The sequence below is a fragment of the Pongo pygmaeus genome, chromosome 13 (assembly GCF_028885625.2).
Source record: "Pongo pygmaeus isolate AG05252 chromosome 13, NHGRI_mPonPyg2-v2.0_pri, whole genome shotgun sequence".
In the NCBI taxonomy this organism is placed as follows: domain Eukaryota; kingdom Metazoa; phylum Chordata; class Mammalia; order Primates; family Hominidae; genus Pongo; species Pongo pygmaeus.
Window position 1 is genome coordinate 112,308,880 of NC_072386.2, and position 17,943 is coordinate 112,326,822.

General features: G+C 55.8%; 1 protein-coding gene and 1 long non-coding RNA gene across 11 annotated transcripts in view; one reads left to right on the forward strand and one right to left on the reverse strand.

Moving 5' to 3' along the window:
* The window catches only part of DAB2IP (DAB2 interacting protein), a 218,881-nt gene that overhangs the window by 118,274 nt on the left and 82,664 nt on the right, over nucleotides 1-17,943 (forward strand). For 9 of the 10 annotated variants that reach the window (XM_054501293.2, XM_063649873.1, XM_054501301.2 and 6 more), the window contains one exon: nucleotides 14,900-15,036. In XM_054501293.2, coding sequence (XP_054357268.1) covers nucleotides 14,900-15,036 — 137 coding nt within the window. Of the gene's footprint in view, nucleotides 1-14,899; nucleotides 15,037-15,129; nucleotides 15,240-17,943 lie in introns of those variants that run through there. The other variant, XM_054501300.2, reaches the window with a different exon arrangement.
* Nucleotides 12,752-14,581, reverse strand: LOC134737926 (uncharacterized). The gene is made up of 4 exons (XR_010123364.1): nucleotides 14,227-14,581; nucleotides 13,947-14,048; nucleotides 13,498-13,685; nucleotides 12,752-13,388 (listed from the first exon to the last, which is right to left on the reverse strand). It is a non-coding gene; the product is annotated as an uncharacterized LOC134737926 (long non-coding RNA).

Here is a 17,943-nt window from a genome sequence, read left to right on the forward strand (position 1 = left end):
ATTTCCTGGGAGGAATGGGTGTTCTTTGGTCCAACTGCCCTTGGAGCCCCCCGATAGCTCCCTCCCGCTCATCTGCACACTGCACACTGCTCCCTCCTGGACACAGCTGTAGAGGGACCCGAAGTTTGGGCTGGCGGCTGCCTGAAGGGGGAACGCGTGACTTGAGGTCCAGGAGGGGTCATTCTCTGCTCCCTGCAGAGTCGTCCTCGCTGCCCCACATTTGTGCCCCTTCCAAGCTACAGAGGCTCCAGGTGGCTGTTGGGGTGGGGAACAGAAAAGCCAGCCAGGCTCACAGATCAGACAAGCCAGATCTGTCCCAAGGTATATGGGGAAACTGAGGCCTGGAGAGGAGCAGCTTGCCCAGGATACTTGCTGGGGCTCCCTCCACTGGCCCAGGCTGCTGTGGGTCCATCTCAGATGGTCGTTCACTTGGGACATATTTATGTTTGTGGTCCATCAACCAGCGGAGGGATGTCAGCCACACGGTCCTGGCTGTAAGAGGGCAGTAGTGCTGGACCCCTGGGTGGGGTCCCACCATGGGCACCCCAGTTTTCTCCTTGAAGTATGAGGAATTTGCTTAGTTCCGCTCTGTGAGTCAGTCTCCTGACCCAGCATCTGGCGTGTATTCAGCAGATGGGCGGGGTGGTAGGAGAGCAAACCCTGCCCCCTCCGCCCCCTCCACCCTCACTCCCTCCATCCCTGCCCTTCACGGAGCCTGACTGGTATTAAACTATTCAAACCCAAAAGGAACATTACTGTCATTTTGGTCTGTGTCTGCCTTCCGCGGGCGGCGTCCCCCTTTTCTGCAGAGGGAGTGTTGGAAGGTGGGACTCAGGAGTTGTCCAGGGTGGCCAGGGTGGGGCAAGGATGGTCTTTGGGGCAGGAGTCTGGGGACAGGGGGTCTTGGAGCCTCCTGAATCCAAGACCAGGCTAGTCTGAGGCCTGGGACAGAGGTGGGACTGCTGCAGTATTGGTAGGGTTGGGAGGCTGTCACCCCACCCCATTAATACACAGGAAGGTGGTTTCATTAGCTCCATTTTATAGTTGAGGAACCCAGGCTCAGGGAGGAGAGAGGCCTGGCCTCAGCAGGTCTCCAGCTGGTGGGTGGCAGGGGCGGGAGCCCAGGTCTGGTTTGCAAGTCTTGCTGCAGTGTGAACGAACTTACTTTCTTCTCTCCTTTTGCCTTTCTTTATTCTTTCTTTCAATAAATTTGCCATCACCACCAACTATGTGTCAGAGCCTATGCCGGTCATTGAGTTTACAAAGAGGATGAAAACGTAGTTGCTACCTGCAGAAATACAGAAGGGCCAGCCGGGGCTTGGTGAAGTAATTTCTGGGCAGGTGAAAGGGAAAGGACATTCCAGGCAAAGGCCAGGACATGGGAAACAGCATGAGCAAATGACAGCAGGAACTGAGAGCAGTTTGGGGGCTGAAATGTGAGGAAGTGGCTGGAATGGAAACGATAAGAGATTCATGGCAGTGAACAGAGCAGATGGGATCTAAGGCCGTATTAACAGGAGTATGAGGTCCTCAGCAAGGGAGGTGAGGTGGGCCAGAATAGGCCAGAGCAGACATGGAGTGCAGCATACTTGACCAGGCTAGGAGAGTCTGGAGCTCCTTCAGTGGGCAGAGACCAAGACTGGGTGGGGATCCAGCATGGGGTTGGGGGGACAAGCAAATTGCTCTCCTCAAGCAGGTTCTCAGGAGCCTGTTCCAACCCCCCCAACATCTGTGCTCAGAATGCCCTTGGGCAGGGGTAGGGGGAAGAGCCCACTTCAAGGATCCCTGGAATCTCCTGCCTCATCCTGGCAAGTGGCTGCTGGCTTGGGCAGTGTGAGTGGGGAGGATGGAAGTGAAGGGAACAAGCCAGCCTCAGTACCCCCTCCTCTTCCTGCCCTGGGGTCTTCCAAATACATCAGAAGGCCATCCCTGTAAATTCCATTTCCCCAGCACTGCACTTAAGCCTGTTGGGCAGCATGGAATCAGATGAACTGGTTCCCATGAAGGTGTAAAGGCCACCACCCCAATCCCTGCCAAGGTCAGTAACTGACAGGTGGAATGCTCTGTGGGGGCCTTTCTTCCTCTCTTCACACCCACTCAGGGTCTTGGGATACAGTGCTGGCCTCTCCCAGGGATAGTCCCCCCAACCCAGGGATGGAGCAGGATTAGAATCTTGGCCACTGCTCCCTTCTGTCGGATGGCTCAGGCAAGTTGCCCCACTCTCTTTCCCTGTCTGTAAATGGGCAGGAACCCCTCCCCACAGGGTGGCTGTGAGGACTCAGTGCCTGGCACAAGGCAGCATTCCCCACACCTGTTCCCTTTGCTTGTGTGAGGGGTGCACCTCCACCCCACATTTCCTCCAGAGCCCCAGGTAACTGGGCAGACCCCTCCCCCTTCCATTCCCTTCCGTCACGGCCCCAAAGCAACATCACCCCTGAATGAACTTCTAGGGCTCAGCCCTGGCAGTATAAGGTGGAGAGGGGCTGGAGGGGTTGTTAGGGGACCAGAGACCAAGTTCTCAGGTGGTGAGTTCAGATGGCGATGGAGGTGTCTGCACAGGGTGGTTTCCTGCCAGTTGGGGGCAGCAGAGGGTAGCAAGTAGACTTCTGGGTGGCTCCTCCCAGTGAGTGTTGAAGTCCCAGGGATTTGTGTGTCCAGGGCCACAGGGAGCTGGCCCACCAAGGTGTTAGCTGGCTAAACAAGGTGTAGAGCGCACTGCTGGGGGCTGGGAGCAGCTCAGATGCGGGAGCACCTGTCAATGGCTGGGCCTGGCATGACTGGCTGTGCCAGCTGGGCCTGGGTTGACCAGAAAGCCAGGGGTTCTGAAAGGGGACCCTGGTCAGGGACACTGGATGGAACAAGGTCTGGGGCTGAGACAGCTGTCCACCAAGAGGAAGGGCACAGGGTGAGGTGGATCAGCATGTGATCTGTCAGGCAGGGCTGCTGCACTGTGGTCAGCAGGCTGGGGCCAACAGACACTCAGTCACTGCCACCCTTTGATGGGTTATAGGCACCTGTTCCACCTACCACTGCTTTGAGAGGGGGTAAGGCGGGCATTGTGGCAGAGGCAGGGTGGTGGTCAGAGCTTGCACTCCAAGTCCCACTGGCCTGGGTTCGAATCCCAGCTCTACCACCTCTGCTGTCTGTACGATGGGGGATTTTGAATCCTGTTCTGCATGGTACTCTGGGTCAGGCCCTGTGCTGAGCACTTTCTAAGTATTGTCTCATTTAATCCTTACAACTCGAGGCTCAGATAACACAAATCTCACTCTTAGAAGGTGACAAAATCAAGGCAGATGGGGAGTGAAGAGATAGCTGAGGATGGCTCCGCTCACGGGCCTGGATCTTGAAGTTCTCACAGCGCCTGGACCATAGCATGCAGCCCAGTCTTTGCTAGTCAGTGCTGTTTTTCTCTCCATCTTACGGACAAGGATGTTGAGGCCCAGAGAGGGGAGGTGCATTGTCCTGGGCCACACAGCTTGCAGGGACAGAGCTGGGATTTGGACCCAGGTCTCCCCATCTCTCTGCCTTATCTTGTCCTGCCCCTGCTTTGAGCAGGCCTGGCCCTAGGGGTCAGACACCCCTGGGATAGGAGAGAACTGCTTTCCTCTTGCCATCCTGCCGTGTGGCCCTGCAGGTCCTCCCCTTTCCTGGGAGGTGGGGGAGCCTGCATGTCAGGGGCAAGGCTCAGACGCCTTCATTTTCCCACCTCCTCATGCTACGAAAATGAAACGATCAAGTGGCATTTTGGTGGGATTACAGACATAATTATATCTGAGTTGTCAAGCGGCTATTGTTGTTTCCAAAGCCAGGAGGCCCTCTGTGGAGGTGGCAGCAGTGACATCTGTTTCTAACACAAGGCTCTGCATCGGGATGAGTAACTTCTCCTGTGGAATTGCTTAAAGAACGTCTAAAACGAGCTGAGCTTGTTACTCCCCTGCTCCAGCACCTTAGATGGCTCCCAGCAGGGTGGGGGATCCAGCTCCCCAGCCTGGCATTCAAGCCCCCCAGGCTGTCCCAGCTTCCATGCCTTTGTGTGGGCGGATCCTTCTACCCACAATTCCTCCCCATCTCTCTGTCTCCAGAGCTCACTAGTGCCATCCAGGGCTCTGTCCAGGTTGCAGAACATCCCACCTGTACACGCTCCCTCACGGACTCTGTGACTTCATGATCCATCACTTCTGTCTCTCCCACCAGACGGTGGTCACCTTCTCAAGGACAGGGACTGTTTCTGATTTGTCTGAACTCCCTGCACTGGGGCAAGGACTCACCCATGGCAGGCTCGTGAGGGGCTTGTGGAATGAAGGTGCACGAGACAGAGAGAGACAGGGAGTAAATGAATTAAATGGAGTAAGTGCAGGGTGAGCAGGGAAGAGGCTGAGCCGTGACCTCTCCACTTCTGCCAGCCCCCACACTTCTGCCAGCCCCCACACTGTGTGTCTGAGGCCAGAGTGGCCCCCTGCCTTGGGAGGACAGGTCAAGATAAGTGACCCAGCCCACCAGAGGCCAGCAAGGACACCAGCCCTTGCCTTGAAAAGTGCCAGGCGTGGTGGCTCATGCCTGTAATCCCAGCACTTTGGGAGGTCGAGGTGGGTGGATCACCTGAGGTCAGGAGTTCTAGACCAGCATGGTCAACATGGTGAAACCCCGTCTCTATTAAAAACACAAAAAATTAGCCGGGCATGGTGGCGCATGCCTGTAACCCCAGCTACTATGGAGGCTGAGGCAGAAGAATAGCTTGAACCCGGGAGGTGGAGGTTGCAGCGAGCTGAGATCGCGCCACTACACTCCAGCCTGGGTGGCAGAGTGAAATTTCGTCTTAAAAAAAAAAAAAAAAAAAAGAATCTGACTTAAAAAAAAAAAAGAAACTGACCTTGACTCCACCCCATACCCATGGGCCTTCTGAGGCCAGGACTCCCAGGTGAACCTTGGCCCACAGATGGTAAATCACCCAGGAGGAGAAATAGCCTATAAAATCCTCTCCCAAAATGGTGCATTTTGTATTCTGTAGTGAAAAGGGCTTTTAGAAGCACTGCTTACTCGGGTGGATTTATGGAGTTTCCCCCACCCCTCCCTCCCACTAGTGTTTACTGGTCCTCAGGCCTGGAGCTCCCTGGGGTCCTGTTGTTTCCTTGGTGGGTCTTGGTCCAGGGAGAGAAACAAGATAGCACCTCTTTCCTGCCTTGCTGCCCTGGGGCCACCCGGACCAGCTGGGTGCCTGGAAGTGCAGGGGAATCCTACCCAACAGAAGCTCCCTGTGGCTCAGTGCAAACCTGAAAGTCCCACCGTTAGTGCCCCTTTGTCCCCAGGAGATTCCCCCCCCATGTGTTGTCACCTGCAAATGGGTCACCAGGGAGGCACAACAAAGCTGGAAAGAATTTAGAGATCAGCTAGACTAATCCCCGCGTTGTACAGCAGGGAAACTGAGTCACAGAGCAGCTTAGGTGCTGGCTCAGCGCCTCAGTCTGGTAATGGAATTACATGAGAGCTTTAGCTCTGGAGCAGCCCGTCTGTTGTGTTGAACCCAGCTCTGCTGCTTCCTGGCCGTGTGGTGCTGTGCAAATTAGTTGCCCTTTCTGAACTTCTGTTCTCCCATCTGCACACTGGGTTGTGAGAATTAAAGAGAAGTCATGGGAAGCTCTAATACAGTGCCTGAAGCTTAGACAGGGCTTACTAAATACATCTGACTAATTCTCAGCAGCGTGTTGGAAGAGCCCTCATTAGTATTAATAGCAGAGCTGGGTTTTGACCCCAGACTTGTAGACTCCAAATGTGGTTTTCTTGCCACTTATGCGGTGCACAGAGCACAGGATAGGGGAGTTTTGCTGGGGAATGAGCACTAAAGTCAGCAAGTGGCCCCGGGAGGACTGGCTGGGACCTCAGTGATAGGACGTGCAGGCAGGCGGAGATAGCATAGACCCTGCTGCAGGGGTGTAACCTCCTGGTGGAATCGGCTTTCTTGCAGCCACGAGGCCCCGGGTATCCAACTCCCCACCCCTTGGCCAGGGCTGGCTGAGAGCTTAAAGAGCTGATGAGGTGTTTGTAGCCATCCAGACCTCTGGGACAGGCTTATTATGCTAAGGCAAGTGTCAGCTGGGGGATTTATGGGACAATGAGTCACTCCCTGGCTGCTCTGGATTGTCACATCCCAAGCCCGAGACCTTGGGAATGCATAACTGCTTTCTGTTCGCTGATGCCCGCCCAATCCTGGGCACTGGCAGATACCAGGAGGGCCCTGCCGACGTCCTCAGCTCCCCTCCCAGCTTCACCTTTACCCTCTTCAAATCTGGGCTCCCCTCTTTTTCCTCCATTAGACTCTCAGTGTTCCTTAGGGTTCCCCTTTACTTGGATGTCCTCTGCCCTGGGGAAGGGATTACAAGCCCAGGCTTAGGTGGTAGTGTGTAACTTGGAGGCTGGAGGGACCTGTGATAACTCCAGGGGCCTCCCAGGGCAGCCAGACTCCCCGCTGTCCTACCTCTACACCTCTGCTTATGCTGTGAGTCTGCCTGGAATGCCTGTATGTGGCTATCCTGCCCCAGCCAATCTCAGCAAGCCCACCTGCTGTCCCACCTTCAGTGTTTCTATAATGCTGTCAAAAGCTGCCTCCTCCAGCAAGTCTGCCCAGATTGCTCCCAAGTGAAATCCTTTTAAAAAGCCCCACAGAGCGCTTTCTCTTTTTCCTTTTATGTCATTAAGTATTTGTGAATTCATTCAAGAAATATTGAGAGAATACCTGCCAGGCGTCCAGCACTGGAGACCCAGGTTGCCATGGCCCCTACTCTGAAGGCTTTACATCCAGTATGGGGTGGGGGAGGCACTAAACAAACACACTTATAATTACAACTGTGGTAAGTCTACAGGGAGACCTGGCCTAGTGTGGGGACATCAGGGGAGGCCTCTAAGAGAAAGACTGAGGAGGTACCTGAAGGGTGTGGAGAGTCTTCCTTCCCAGGCAGGAGGAACAGCCCAGGCCCTTCTGGCTAACGGCTGGGCTGGTCTCTGGTGGTCAAAGGAAGTGACAGCAGTGAGCCGAGATCGCGCCACTGCACTCCAGCCTGACGACAGTGAGAGACTCCATCTCAAAAAAAACAAAAAACAAAAAACAAAAAACTATGACAATGAAAGTGATCATGACCGCAATGATAGCAGTTTGTATTTATTGTATGCAGGGAAATGGGCTAAGTTTCTTCCATGCGTGATCTCATGGATCTTCACAACTACCTTGTCCCCATTTTACAGAAGAGGACACAGGCATAGAAGGTTAAGTCATGAGCCCAAGTCCCCATAGCCATTAAGTGGTGGAATCCCCTGCTCTCACCCTCTTCCGGAGGAAGGATGAAAATTATTTACATTTTACCTGGGGATTCCTAGAGATTGAATTCGTCTTAGGACCTAAAGAGGTGTGTCAAACAGTGGAATTTCAGGTGAGCTGATGGGCAGGAGAAATGTTTAGGGCAGGGACCTTCAGCTCTTGCCAGGGAACAGAACTCCAAAAGCCACAGGTTCCGGGAGCTGTAAAAACAAGTGTGAGAGGAGCAAACAAGTTGTTGTCCTCAAAGACTGCCACAAAGTGAAGCCCTGCGAGAAAAGCAGAGGGGGTTATCTTGGAAGCCGTTAAGAGCTGTTTTTTCTTGCCTTGGTCCTGAGATCTGGGCCCCCAACTCTGGAGATTCCTGGGCCGCTTGCCCTTCCTGTCCTGGTTGTGAATGTGAGCACATGTGGGCCAGTGTGTTTAGCTTGTGTGTCTGCACAATTCTGCGGGTGCCTAATGATAGCTGAGTACATGTGTATATTTATGGGCTTGTTTCAGTGTATTTGTATGTTAGCTTGTATGTTTCATGGCTGTGTATGTGTGTATTCGTGTGTGCTGATCAATGTGTACGTGTTTGTGTGTGTCTGTATGTGTGGTGGTACTGGGGTACTTGTATGCTTACACATACATTTCTTTGTGGGATGCCTTTCCTGTGTGCATTTGTATGCATGCCTGTCCTTGAACTTGTGTATGTTTCTGGCCCTGTATATTTCTCTATGAGAACATGTTTAAGTGTGTTTTTCCAGGCAGTATTTTAACACAACAGTGACCCTAGAGTGTCAGGGTCCAGCCTCTTCCTGGGGCTTCCCCGAAGGCTCTCAAGGCCTATGAATTGGTTTTCTTTGTATGACTTAAGTAGTCTGGCTACCTTCTCCAGGCGGAATATGTGGCGATCTCACTGGTATGAGATTGTAGAGGATTCTTTGGACATAGGGTGGCCTGTGAGTAGGTGGCCACTAGGAAGGCACCAACTTAATCCCAGCTTAAGATGCCTCCCCTCTTTCGCCTGTCACAGTGTCTGACATTCCACCATTAGTGAGTCATTCTCCAGCTGGGACTCTCTTTGATGGTGCATACCCTTGAGGGGAGGAAGACAGAGAGGCCGGGCAGCCTGCTGAGGGTAGAGACCGGGGAACAGGGAAGGGGAGGGCAGGAGGAATGGTGCATCTGAAGGATTTGGGCAAAGCCAGAGAATTCCCTGATGCTATTAGTGCCTAGCCTGGGGCGGCCCAGGCAGCCTGGCCCTGGCAGCTGCTCTGACTTTGTAGAAGCATCAAATATCAGCGCTGGAAAGGAGCTTGGTGATCACCCAGTCCAGTCCCTCGTGTTGTAGATGGGAAGACTGTGGCCCAAAAAGAGGAAGTGTGGGCAGACTGGGAGGTTCTGGAAGCGTGGATGCTGAAGATGCAAAGAGCACTGGGCAAGGAGCAGGGGACCCAGGTTCTAATGGCTCCGCCTGGCGACGCTGGGCAGGTCCCACTGCCCTCTGGGCCTCAGATGTCTCCTCAGTGTCACTGGCCTGGCTGCCCTCTGTGGGCCCTCCTGAATCTCACCCTGTGACTCTGGAAGCAGGACCCCCACCACCCCCAGCCCTTATAGTGCCCCCACTAGCCTGCTGCGGTGTCAGGTTGGCCTACCAGCTCGTGTGCCCAGCATTTCTCCCCTCCTGGAGCTGAGAGAGGTGGCAGGATCTGGATGGGATCTTCTCCTCCCTTTCCTGTTTATTTAGATGTGCGTTTGGCATTCGGGCAAAGCCCCAGAAAGATATTGAGAGACATGCCTGTCAAAACAGTCTCCCTTCTCCAAGGCTGTCTCTTTGGGGATGGGCCTTAGAAACTGCCATGGGAGGAGCCGGGCCCGGGCAGAGGGAGGGCCCACAGGGTTCTGCCTCCATCCTGAGTACTGTCTTGGGGTTCCCTAGTGGGCAGCTGAGGGCTTAACGGGCGACAAAGTTCTGCCAGGCCCACATGCCCATCTGTAGCAGCCCAGGTCAGTCTGTTGAAAGGGGTGAGGGTGATGAAGACAGGCCTGGAGGAAGAATGCGAGGACAAATTGATGCTGAGCTTGGGGGTAGGAACCCACCTTTGATTGAGCACCTACTATGTGCTAGGTATGTTGCTCAGTGCTTCGTATTTAGGTGAGAAACAGTGCCTTTGAGACCATTGGTGACGTGGGGCTCCTGGGTGTCCAGGTGGCAGTGCTGAAATGCAGATCCCTGGTTCCCTAGGGGCTGCCTCCTCGGCTGGGAGTGAGGCACAGACAAGGACAGCACTGGGCAAGGTTCCCCTCCCTGGGGGTGGGAAGCCTCCAGGTCTTCACTGGGAGCCCCTGTGGGACAGCTCTGCACTCAGGGAGTGAGCGGGCCTCCCTTTCTTCCCTCCCGCCTTGGCTTTGGTCCCTGAGGCCTAGTACAGTGCCTGGGGCTGAGTGTGGGGAGGATGATCAGAGCTGTCCATTCTGTTTCCCTATATGGGGGAGTCCCCACGCTGCCCATCCCAGGGGCCAGAACTCTCTTGGTTACAGTCCCAGCTCTGCCACTTTCAGCAGATGACTTAACTTCTCTGAGTCTGCATTGCCCCACCTGGAAATCCAAAACATCCTGAATTCTGAAGCTCTTATCCTCCCAAGGATTCCTGATAACAGGCATTGGGCACTCCTAGGCATCCTCTCCTAGGGTGGGGGTGATTCGTCAGAAGAGAAGCTTGATTGCTGGTAATATATCATCATCATCACGTGGAATTCATTGAAATGAGTGAATGAAGAAATCACGTGTCTTGAATTCTGAAAGGCCTTTGAGAAAGTCGTTCAGGACCTTCTGGAGAGGGAGAAGGGTTGTGGGCCAGATGTCAGGATGGTGGTGTAGTGGCAGGAACTGGGGTAGTAGAGCTGCTTAAGAACTCGGGTCCTTCCAGCCAGAGACCCCCCAGGCCTCTGACCCCCACTCAAACTGCCCTGTGCTTTGGTCAGTGATATGATGGAAGCCTAGGGCCTAGGGGATCAGCTGGCATAGGAAGGGTGTCCAGATGGGCAGTGGGCCATCCACAGAGGGGCGGGGGCTACACATCTATCCATGCCCAGCCGTCAGGGAACGAGCTGGGGAGGTGGCACCAGGCAGCAGCCTTGTGCAAAAGCCCTGGGGCCTTGGTTGACCTCAGCGCCGTGGCACAGCTGCCTGACAAGTAGATGGGGACATGGGCTGCTTTAATAGAGGCAGAGTGCTCCATCTGGGGAGGGAGCCGCGGGTCCCCGCAGACTGTGTAGGCTGCTTGCTGAGCTTTAGACATCAGTCCTTGCTCCAGTGAATGAAAGCTGAGGCCTCCACCTGAGCAGCCCTGCCTGCCCCGTGCACTTTGGACATCGGGAGTCTCTGTGAGGTTGCTTTAGGGAAAAAAAAAGTGCTTGTTTAAAAGAGTTCAAAACTACCAAACTGGATGACATTCTGTGGCTCCAGAATCATTTTGCAAGCATGTTCATTCATGTCCCTGTCCCCCTGCCGGGCGGCCCACAGCCTCCTCGGAGAGCCCAGACTGACTCCCACCCTTGGTGGTCATTTATCCATTGGGGCAAAAAGAGGTGGTGGTGCTCAGCCAACATCAGTATTGGTTGCAATAAACCTACTACGGTGTGTAATTGCTTAATAGTTACTGTCTTTCTGGCGACATTGTACCTCATTTCATCCTTCCCAGGGTCCCATAAAGTAGGTATCATCATCAGTTTATTTTACACATAGGGACACTGAGGCTCAGAGAGGTCCAGTAATTGGCCTACAGCTTGTCTGAATGAAGATTTGAGGCCAAGTGATGTGAGGGGGCTAGAGCCGCCCAGTGGGAATGGTCAGCAAGGGTGGGGTCCTGTGGTCTAGTGCCATCTGCAGGAGAAGTGGGATACAGCCAGGCCTTAGGGGGTGTGGCTAGGGGGTCAGAGTCTGTCCGTAGGCAAGGGAGTGATTATGGGGACCACCTATAATTCTTGCAGATGAGCTAGGCCCGACACATGTCACTACAAACGGAGTGTTTTTAACAGTCCTGTACATGTATATGGGAATTCCACATGGCTTTTGTTGAGCACTTACTATCTGCTACACTCTGAGCCTAGAGCTTTATCAGTTTTTCGTTTTTGTTTTCGTTTTTTGTTTTTTTGTTTTTTTGAGATGGAATCTTGTTTTGTTGCCCAGGCTGAAGTGCAGTGGCCAAACTTGGCTCTTGGCTCACTGCAACCTCCGCCTCCTGGATTCATGCGATTCTCCTGCCTCAGCCTCCCGAGTAGCTGGGATTACAGGCTCGTGCCGCCACGCCCGGCTAGCTTTTGTGTTTTTAGTAGGGACGGGGTTTTGCCATCTTGGCCAGGCTGGTCTTGAACTCCTGACCTCAGGTGATCCACCTGCCTCAGCCTCCCAAAGTGCTGGGATTACAGGCGTGAGCCACCGTGTCTGGCAGCTTTATCTGCTTTTATCTGCCAATTTAATCCTCACTGCAGCCCCTCACCCATTTCACAGAGAGGCAAGGGGCCTTAACTGTATTCTCTTGCAGTGAGGGGTCTGTGGAGCTGGGTTTGACTTGGTTCTTAGCCACTGGGCTGTCGGTGGGATCCACTGTGGTCCCAGAAAGTGGGTATCAAGAACCCTGTTTGACTGAATGATTTGCCCACTGCCCCTCAATTAAAGGTTGTCTTGGGTCTAGAATAAGAGTTTCTGACTTGAAGACCAGTCAGCCCCTCTTCCCAAGTTCAGGGCGGTAGCTGCCTCCAGAAATCAAGTCCCAGGAGCTGCCTCTGAAGGGACAGCAAAAAAGGTTTGCCTCCCTTCATCTGGCGAAGAGGGAGAGGACGCCCTTGGCCCTTCACCCCCATGAAGGAGAGCAACAAGCTGTGTGGCTGGGCAGAGCAGAGGACTGGAGTCCACGGTCCTTGATTAACCTTGCTTTGTGACCTTGGGGAAGGCCCTTCCCTACTCTGGTCCCCAGTCACCCTGTAATGCAGCCTTTGCATCTGAGTCCCCTTCTGGCAGTGGCTTTCCAAGATGATGAGAATTTGTTAAGTCTGTCATATGCAGGGTCCTGAGCTGAGTTCTCTGGGGGACACGGGTCTCTAGGTGGATGTGTGATATGATCGGTGGGTGGGTCAACGGGAACACTCTCTGTTCCCTGGAAGAATCTCTTTTCTCATGATCTGAGCTCCCTGACCTCTTGAATATCCATATACTGCTCACTCCATAATGTTCATGGCTATCTTGGCCACTGTGTCTAGCACATAATGGCTGTCATTAAGGTGAGAGAATATGACAGGGTATTAGGAGTCCCCAAGGTCATTGTCAGTTTGGGTGGGGGAGGTACCATTCTGAATAGGCTTTAAGGAGGAGGCTGCTTGTCAGAGGAACATTAAGTAGAGTCACAGGGGGTGGAGTGGGGAAGAGGAAGTGGCACATGTGCATCAAACCTCCTAGAAGGGAGAAAACTTTTTTTTTTTTTAAACTCAGAAATAGGATAAAGCCATCAATATTGCTCCAGAATGAGCTACATAAATTGTGAAACATGCTTCTTTGTTCTTCGTACCTCAACATTGCAAATATTGTGAAATTTTCATCAGTGTAGAAAATAAAAACCAAGAAAAGGTACAAGCCCATTGGGATAACTTGCTTGACCACAACCCCTGGGACAAGACAACCCCTCTAAATTAGCCAGGTGCAGCCCCCTCCCATATACCTGGCAAGAGGCAGAGGTTGGGAGAGCTCAGAGCTCACACAGAGGTGCAGGCCTCTGCCTCCATGCCATGTGTCCTGGAGAGCCTAGTGCTCCCCTGACCTGCCCCCGTTTGTGGTCCCTCTGCGTTAAGCTTTGCCTTGTCTATGGGTCACGCCTCTGGAGAAGGGTCCCTCCTGCAGCCCCTAATACCTAAGAGATATTTGTGGCAGCTGATTAGAATACCCTGATGGATAATTCCAGGCTGCAGAGGTGAGAGGCATTTGGACTCCACTGCCTGGGATGGCCTTCTGGTGAGGTGGCATTTCAGCTGGGCCTTGAAGGACACGCAGAATCCCAACAGGTGGCCACAGGGGTAGGTCTCCTGTGGATATGAATGGCTGAAGAAGGAGGAAAAGGCAGAAGGAGAAAGATAGGAAAAGGGAAATCTTGAAAGCTCTCGAATTAGCCAGGCCCGGAAGCTGGGTGTCCTTGGGTGAGTCACTTTACCTGTCTGAGCAAGCGTCTTCATTTGCAGCGAATGTTTTTCTGTCATTTTCTGTCTGTGCGGGTGACATGAGATGACTTGTACAGCCCATGTTTGACCTTGTCATGTTGAAGATGGACAGATACAGCCCAGGGCCTGTGCCAAACATCCACTGCTCCTCTTGGACACAGAGACGGCTGCCAAACTGACCCTTTATTTTGTGATGGATGGAATGTGGTATTTGGATTATGTACATTAACCTCAAATTAAATTAACATCCCACTTGCCATTACTGGAATTGAGACTGGGGTGGGTGAGCCCCCAGAACCCCCTCTCCTTTAGAGGACTCCCCCTCCTCCAGTTTTCCTCTCCCTCAAGCTGCCTGTAGTTTCCAAGCCCGGCAGGACCCAGGCTGTGTCCCCTGGGGCCCCCACATCTATCCCGTCACCTGTAAAGGGAAGATTGGTTTGACCTGTGTGTATTGAACGCCTGTCTTCTCTGTCTCTTCCATTAGACCAGGAGCTCTTGGGATGGGGGAGGTGGGGGATTAAGCTCTGTTTTCAGTCAGTGCAACCTGGTAGGTGGATAAATGGCCTGAATAAGGTTCCCCAAATCTTGAAGCTTTTAATGGGGATACTCAGCAAACCCTTCGGCCCTTCGGGCCCCTCCCTGACCTGAGCACTAGGGATCCCGTCCCCCAAGGTGGTTGTCCTTGCTGGGGTACATACAACGGTTCCGGGGAGGGGCCCCACCCTGACATCAAGCTACTGCTGCTCTGGGAAGGAAAGTCGCCCGGAATCGGGGTCTAGGTGGTCAGGGCACTGCCAGGCGCAGGCCAGCCGGCGCCTCAGCCGACCACGCGTCCGCTCTCATCGGTACCACCGGGGGCTGGAGAGCAGCGACCTCGCAGCGGAGGAAGGCGCTTTGTCAATCCCCGACGGGGTGGGGGGGCGTGGATTCCTCCAGGTGGGTGTGGGGGGGTGTGACCTCTCACGGGGAGGACAAGCTCGGAGGCGGCAGGGAGGTGAGTTGGGCGGCCGGCCCTGGCGGTCCCCGGGGGTCTCCGCCCCTCCGCAGCCCCGCCCCCTCGTCCCGGTACTCCCCCTCGCCCCGGCGCCCGGGGGGCTCGGGCAGCCTCGGACGCGGTCGGCGCGGCTCGGCTCGGCGTCGCCAAGGCAACAGCGGCTTAGGGGGCGGGGGCGACGTGGCGGGCGGGGTGGGCTGGGCCGCGCTGCGCGGGCCGGGCCGTCGGCGCTCGGTCGGCGGGCGGGCGGCGCGGGCCGCGAGCTGCTGGGGCCGAGCCCGAGCCGGCCCGCCCTCGGCCGCGCGGCCGCCCAGCAAGGGTGCGGGTCCCGCGCGGGTCCCGTCCCGCCGCCGCGGCGCTAACCCCGCCTCCCCTTCCCTCTCTTGTCCCCCCGTGCGCAGGGCTTCCTCAGCCGCCGCCTCAAGGGCTCCATCAAGCGCACCAAGAGCCAGCCCAAGCTGGACCGCAACCACAGCTTCCGCCACATCCTGCCGGGGTTCCGGAGCGCCGCCGCCGCCGCCGCCGCGGACAATGAGAGGTGAGCCCGCCGCCGCCGCCCGGTCCCCCGCGCCGCCGCCCCGGGCTGCGCCCCTGAGGACGCGGGGACAAAGCGCGAGCCCGGCCCGGGGCGAGCCACACGGCGGTGGGGGGACCCCACGCCGCCCGCCGGGAACTTATGGGGCCACCTCGGCCGGACTAGGGGGCCCGAGGGGAGGACCCTGTGCCTCCCTCCGGGGTTAGGTGAGTAGAGGAGAGGAGAGCAGAGGGTGTCCGCGGCGGCCCCGGGCGAGGCCGGGCGCGAAGTGCCCTCGCAGGGAAGTCCTGCCTCGCCTGTCCGAGGTGGGCATTGTTTCCCGGGCCGTGCGGTGCCCGAACCGGGGACGGAAGTGGCGCCTCCGACCCCAGGACCCATCCCCCTGCCTCGGGAGCCCCTGGGTATCAGATACAAAAGGCATTTTCGGCCGGGTTTGGCCGAGACCGGGCGCTGCCCGTGGTGAGGGGAAGGGTGAACATCTGGAGGGGAGGAGCAGGGGGCTGGGCCATTTAGGGGGCACATCTGCTCTAAGTAGGGCGCGTGCTCCGCTGGGGGCTGGCTCTAGCAGAGCGGGCAGTGCCCAGGCCCTGAGCTGGGGGCACAGCCTGAGGCTGGGGAGCCAGGGCCGTCTCCTCTCCAGCCTAGGCAGCTGCTTCTCTCCCTCCCTCACCTCTCCACTCTCAGGGGTGTCTCCTGCTTTCTGTTTCCTTCTCCTGGGCCAGCCGGGAGCAGGTGTGGAAATTCTGCGGGGAGGTGGCTGGTGGGGCAGAAAGGGAGAGGGAGGAGGAGGTGGTTCAACCTGCCGGGAGACGCTGGCAAGGGAGCAGGCTTCAGCTCGCAAGGGCAAGCCATCCTCTCCTCCAGGGGGCACTGGGCGGACACAGCCTCTCAGGGCCCAGGTCCTCCTCGAGTGGTGCCAGCCACAGGCACCTTTCCACTTAGGCACAGGCATGGTGATGGATTCCAGTGCCAGTTAGAACATGCCCCTGCCCAGCCTGTGGAGGTGAAAGTACGGGCAGGCACCGAGGAGCCTTTTCAGCATTCAGCCCGAACGTCTCAGACCACTGGCATCTGCCTTCGTAGGGCTGTGTCCGTGTTGGCACTCCCTGTAGGGGAGGCGTAGGTAGCATGAAAATGTCTCTCCCCTCCCCCTTGGTTCTAGCGGGCAGAGGAGTCCAAGTTATAGCCCAACTCCTGCCCAAGGTTGAGTGACTGTTTAACTGACCCCTAGCATCTTCCTGGAAAGTAACACTCCCACCTCCCAGTAGAATGACTAGACCTTTAATTTCCATCGGCCCAGAGCCGCGCTCTCCAATGCATCCTCACCACTGCCTGCAGCTGGTTTCCTGCCCCAGCTGCCAAGCCCAGCCTGAGGCGGGACCCTCAGCCTTTCTCTGATGGCCCTGGTGCCCCAGGGGACCAGGCGTGCCCTGGCAGGAAGATGCAGCCGGGCCAGAGCTCAGCGCTGGGTGCAGTCACTGCGTCTTTGAAAATCTCGCTTCCCATCTTTGTTATTGTCTGGGCGGCAGGCCACCCGTTTTGCTGCCTTCCTCCCTCCGCCGGGCCCCTGCCTTCGGCTGTCTTCCCCGGGAACATGCCCTTCTCCGCGCTTTCCTTGGCGGGGGTCAGGACCCTCTGCACCCGCATGCGGGGGCTTGTGTACGTACCCCGTTTTGTGTGCATGTGGTGGTTGTCCGGGGAGCAGGAGAGACAACAGGCAGTCCGGCCTCTGAGTGTGTCTGCTCTCCCGGGAGCAGGCGGCGTGCATGTCATGTTTACCTCCTTACAGCGGGAAGCCTGTACCTAGAAGCCGGCAAGTGCTGGCTGGCCACCCTAGCCAGAGGTCGGGGCATGGCCAAGACGACCTCGTGCGGGTCCTGCCCCACTTGGCCTCAGGTCAGCCTTGCCACATGCTGAAGGGGCGCAGAGTGGGGGTTGGGAGTGAAACTACAAGCCTGCTTCTGGAAACGGTAGGAAACGGTAGCGGTTGAAGCAGAATGTCACTGGCAGTGGTGTGGAATTGTCTTATTAATTTTCTATAAACAAAATCTGGCTTGGTGGCTTCTCTGGCACAGGAAGGGAGCCTAGATTTCCCATGGACAGGCAGAAAGACTGGGTTTGAAATCCCTCTACCCAGCCTTGGAGCTGAAATAGGCTTTCCCAGGACTGGGGTCTCCTGATTTGCTGCTTTGCTTAGGAATAGATTCGTCGGCTGCTGCTGGGATGGATGGGCAGAAATTTCTCTGGGGCTGTCCCTGGAGTCATCCCATTTGGAGTTCAGTGAGTAAAAGCAACTATGGTGACCCTGCCCGCCCCCCAGCTCATGGCCAAACCTGGATGAGTGGAGCGGTGCCTCTCCCTTCTCTGATGTGGTGTGGTTGTGCTGTTGAAGGCTGGGAGGGCAGGGTGGGCTGTCTTTGGCTTCGCTTAGCAGCAAGGAAGGGTTGTGTCCTGGCTCCATGGGACCCCCACTGGCTGCCATGCCTCTGGCTGGGGAGAGGGTAAGTGCCAAGACGCTAGCCTCAGTGAGTGGGTGGGACACGAGTGGGAAGGACGGTGGGGGCTTCTAGGGTGTCGAGCGGGAGCGCTGGTCTCCATGGCCTTCCCAGGTAGATGAGCGGCACAGGGCACTCTGGGGCGGCCACTTGAGTTCTGACTTTGGATGAATCTATCTGGTTTATATGGCTGCTGAAGAGGCTTTGTTGAATGCTGTCTGCGTGCTCCGCAAGCTGCTGTGTTGGGGAGGTGGTTTTTTTGCGCTGGAATTCTCTCATCTGGAGGTTGGAAACCAGTTGGTTCTGTGCTGAAATTTTTTTGGCTCCCTGGAAAAGGAGTCGGTTTCAGGGGTGGGGATGCCGAACCTGGCTGGTTGGGATTGAGGGTTGCTATCTGGTTGTGAGGCTGGGGTCA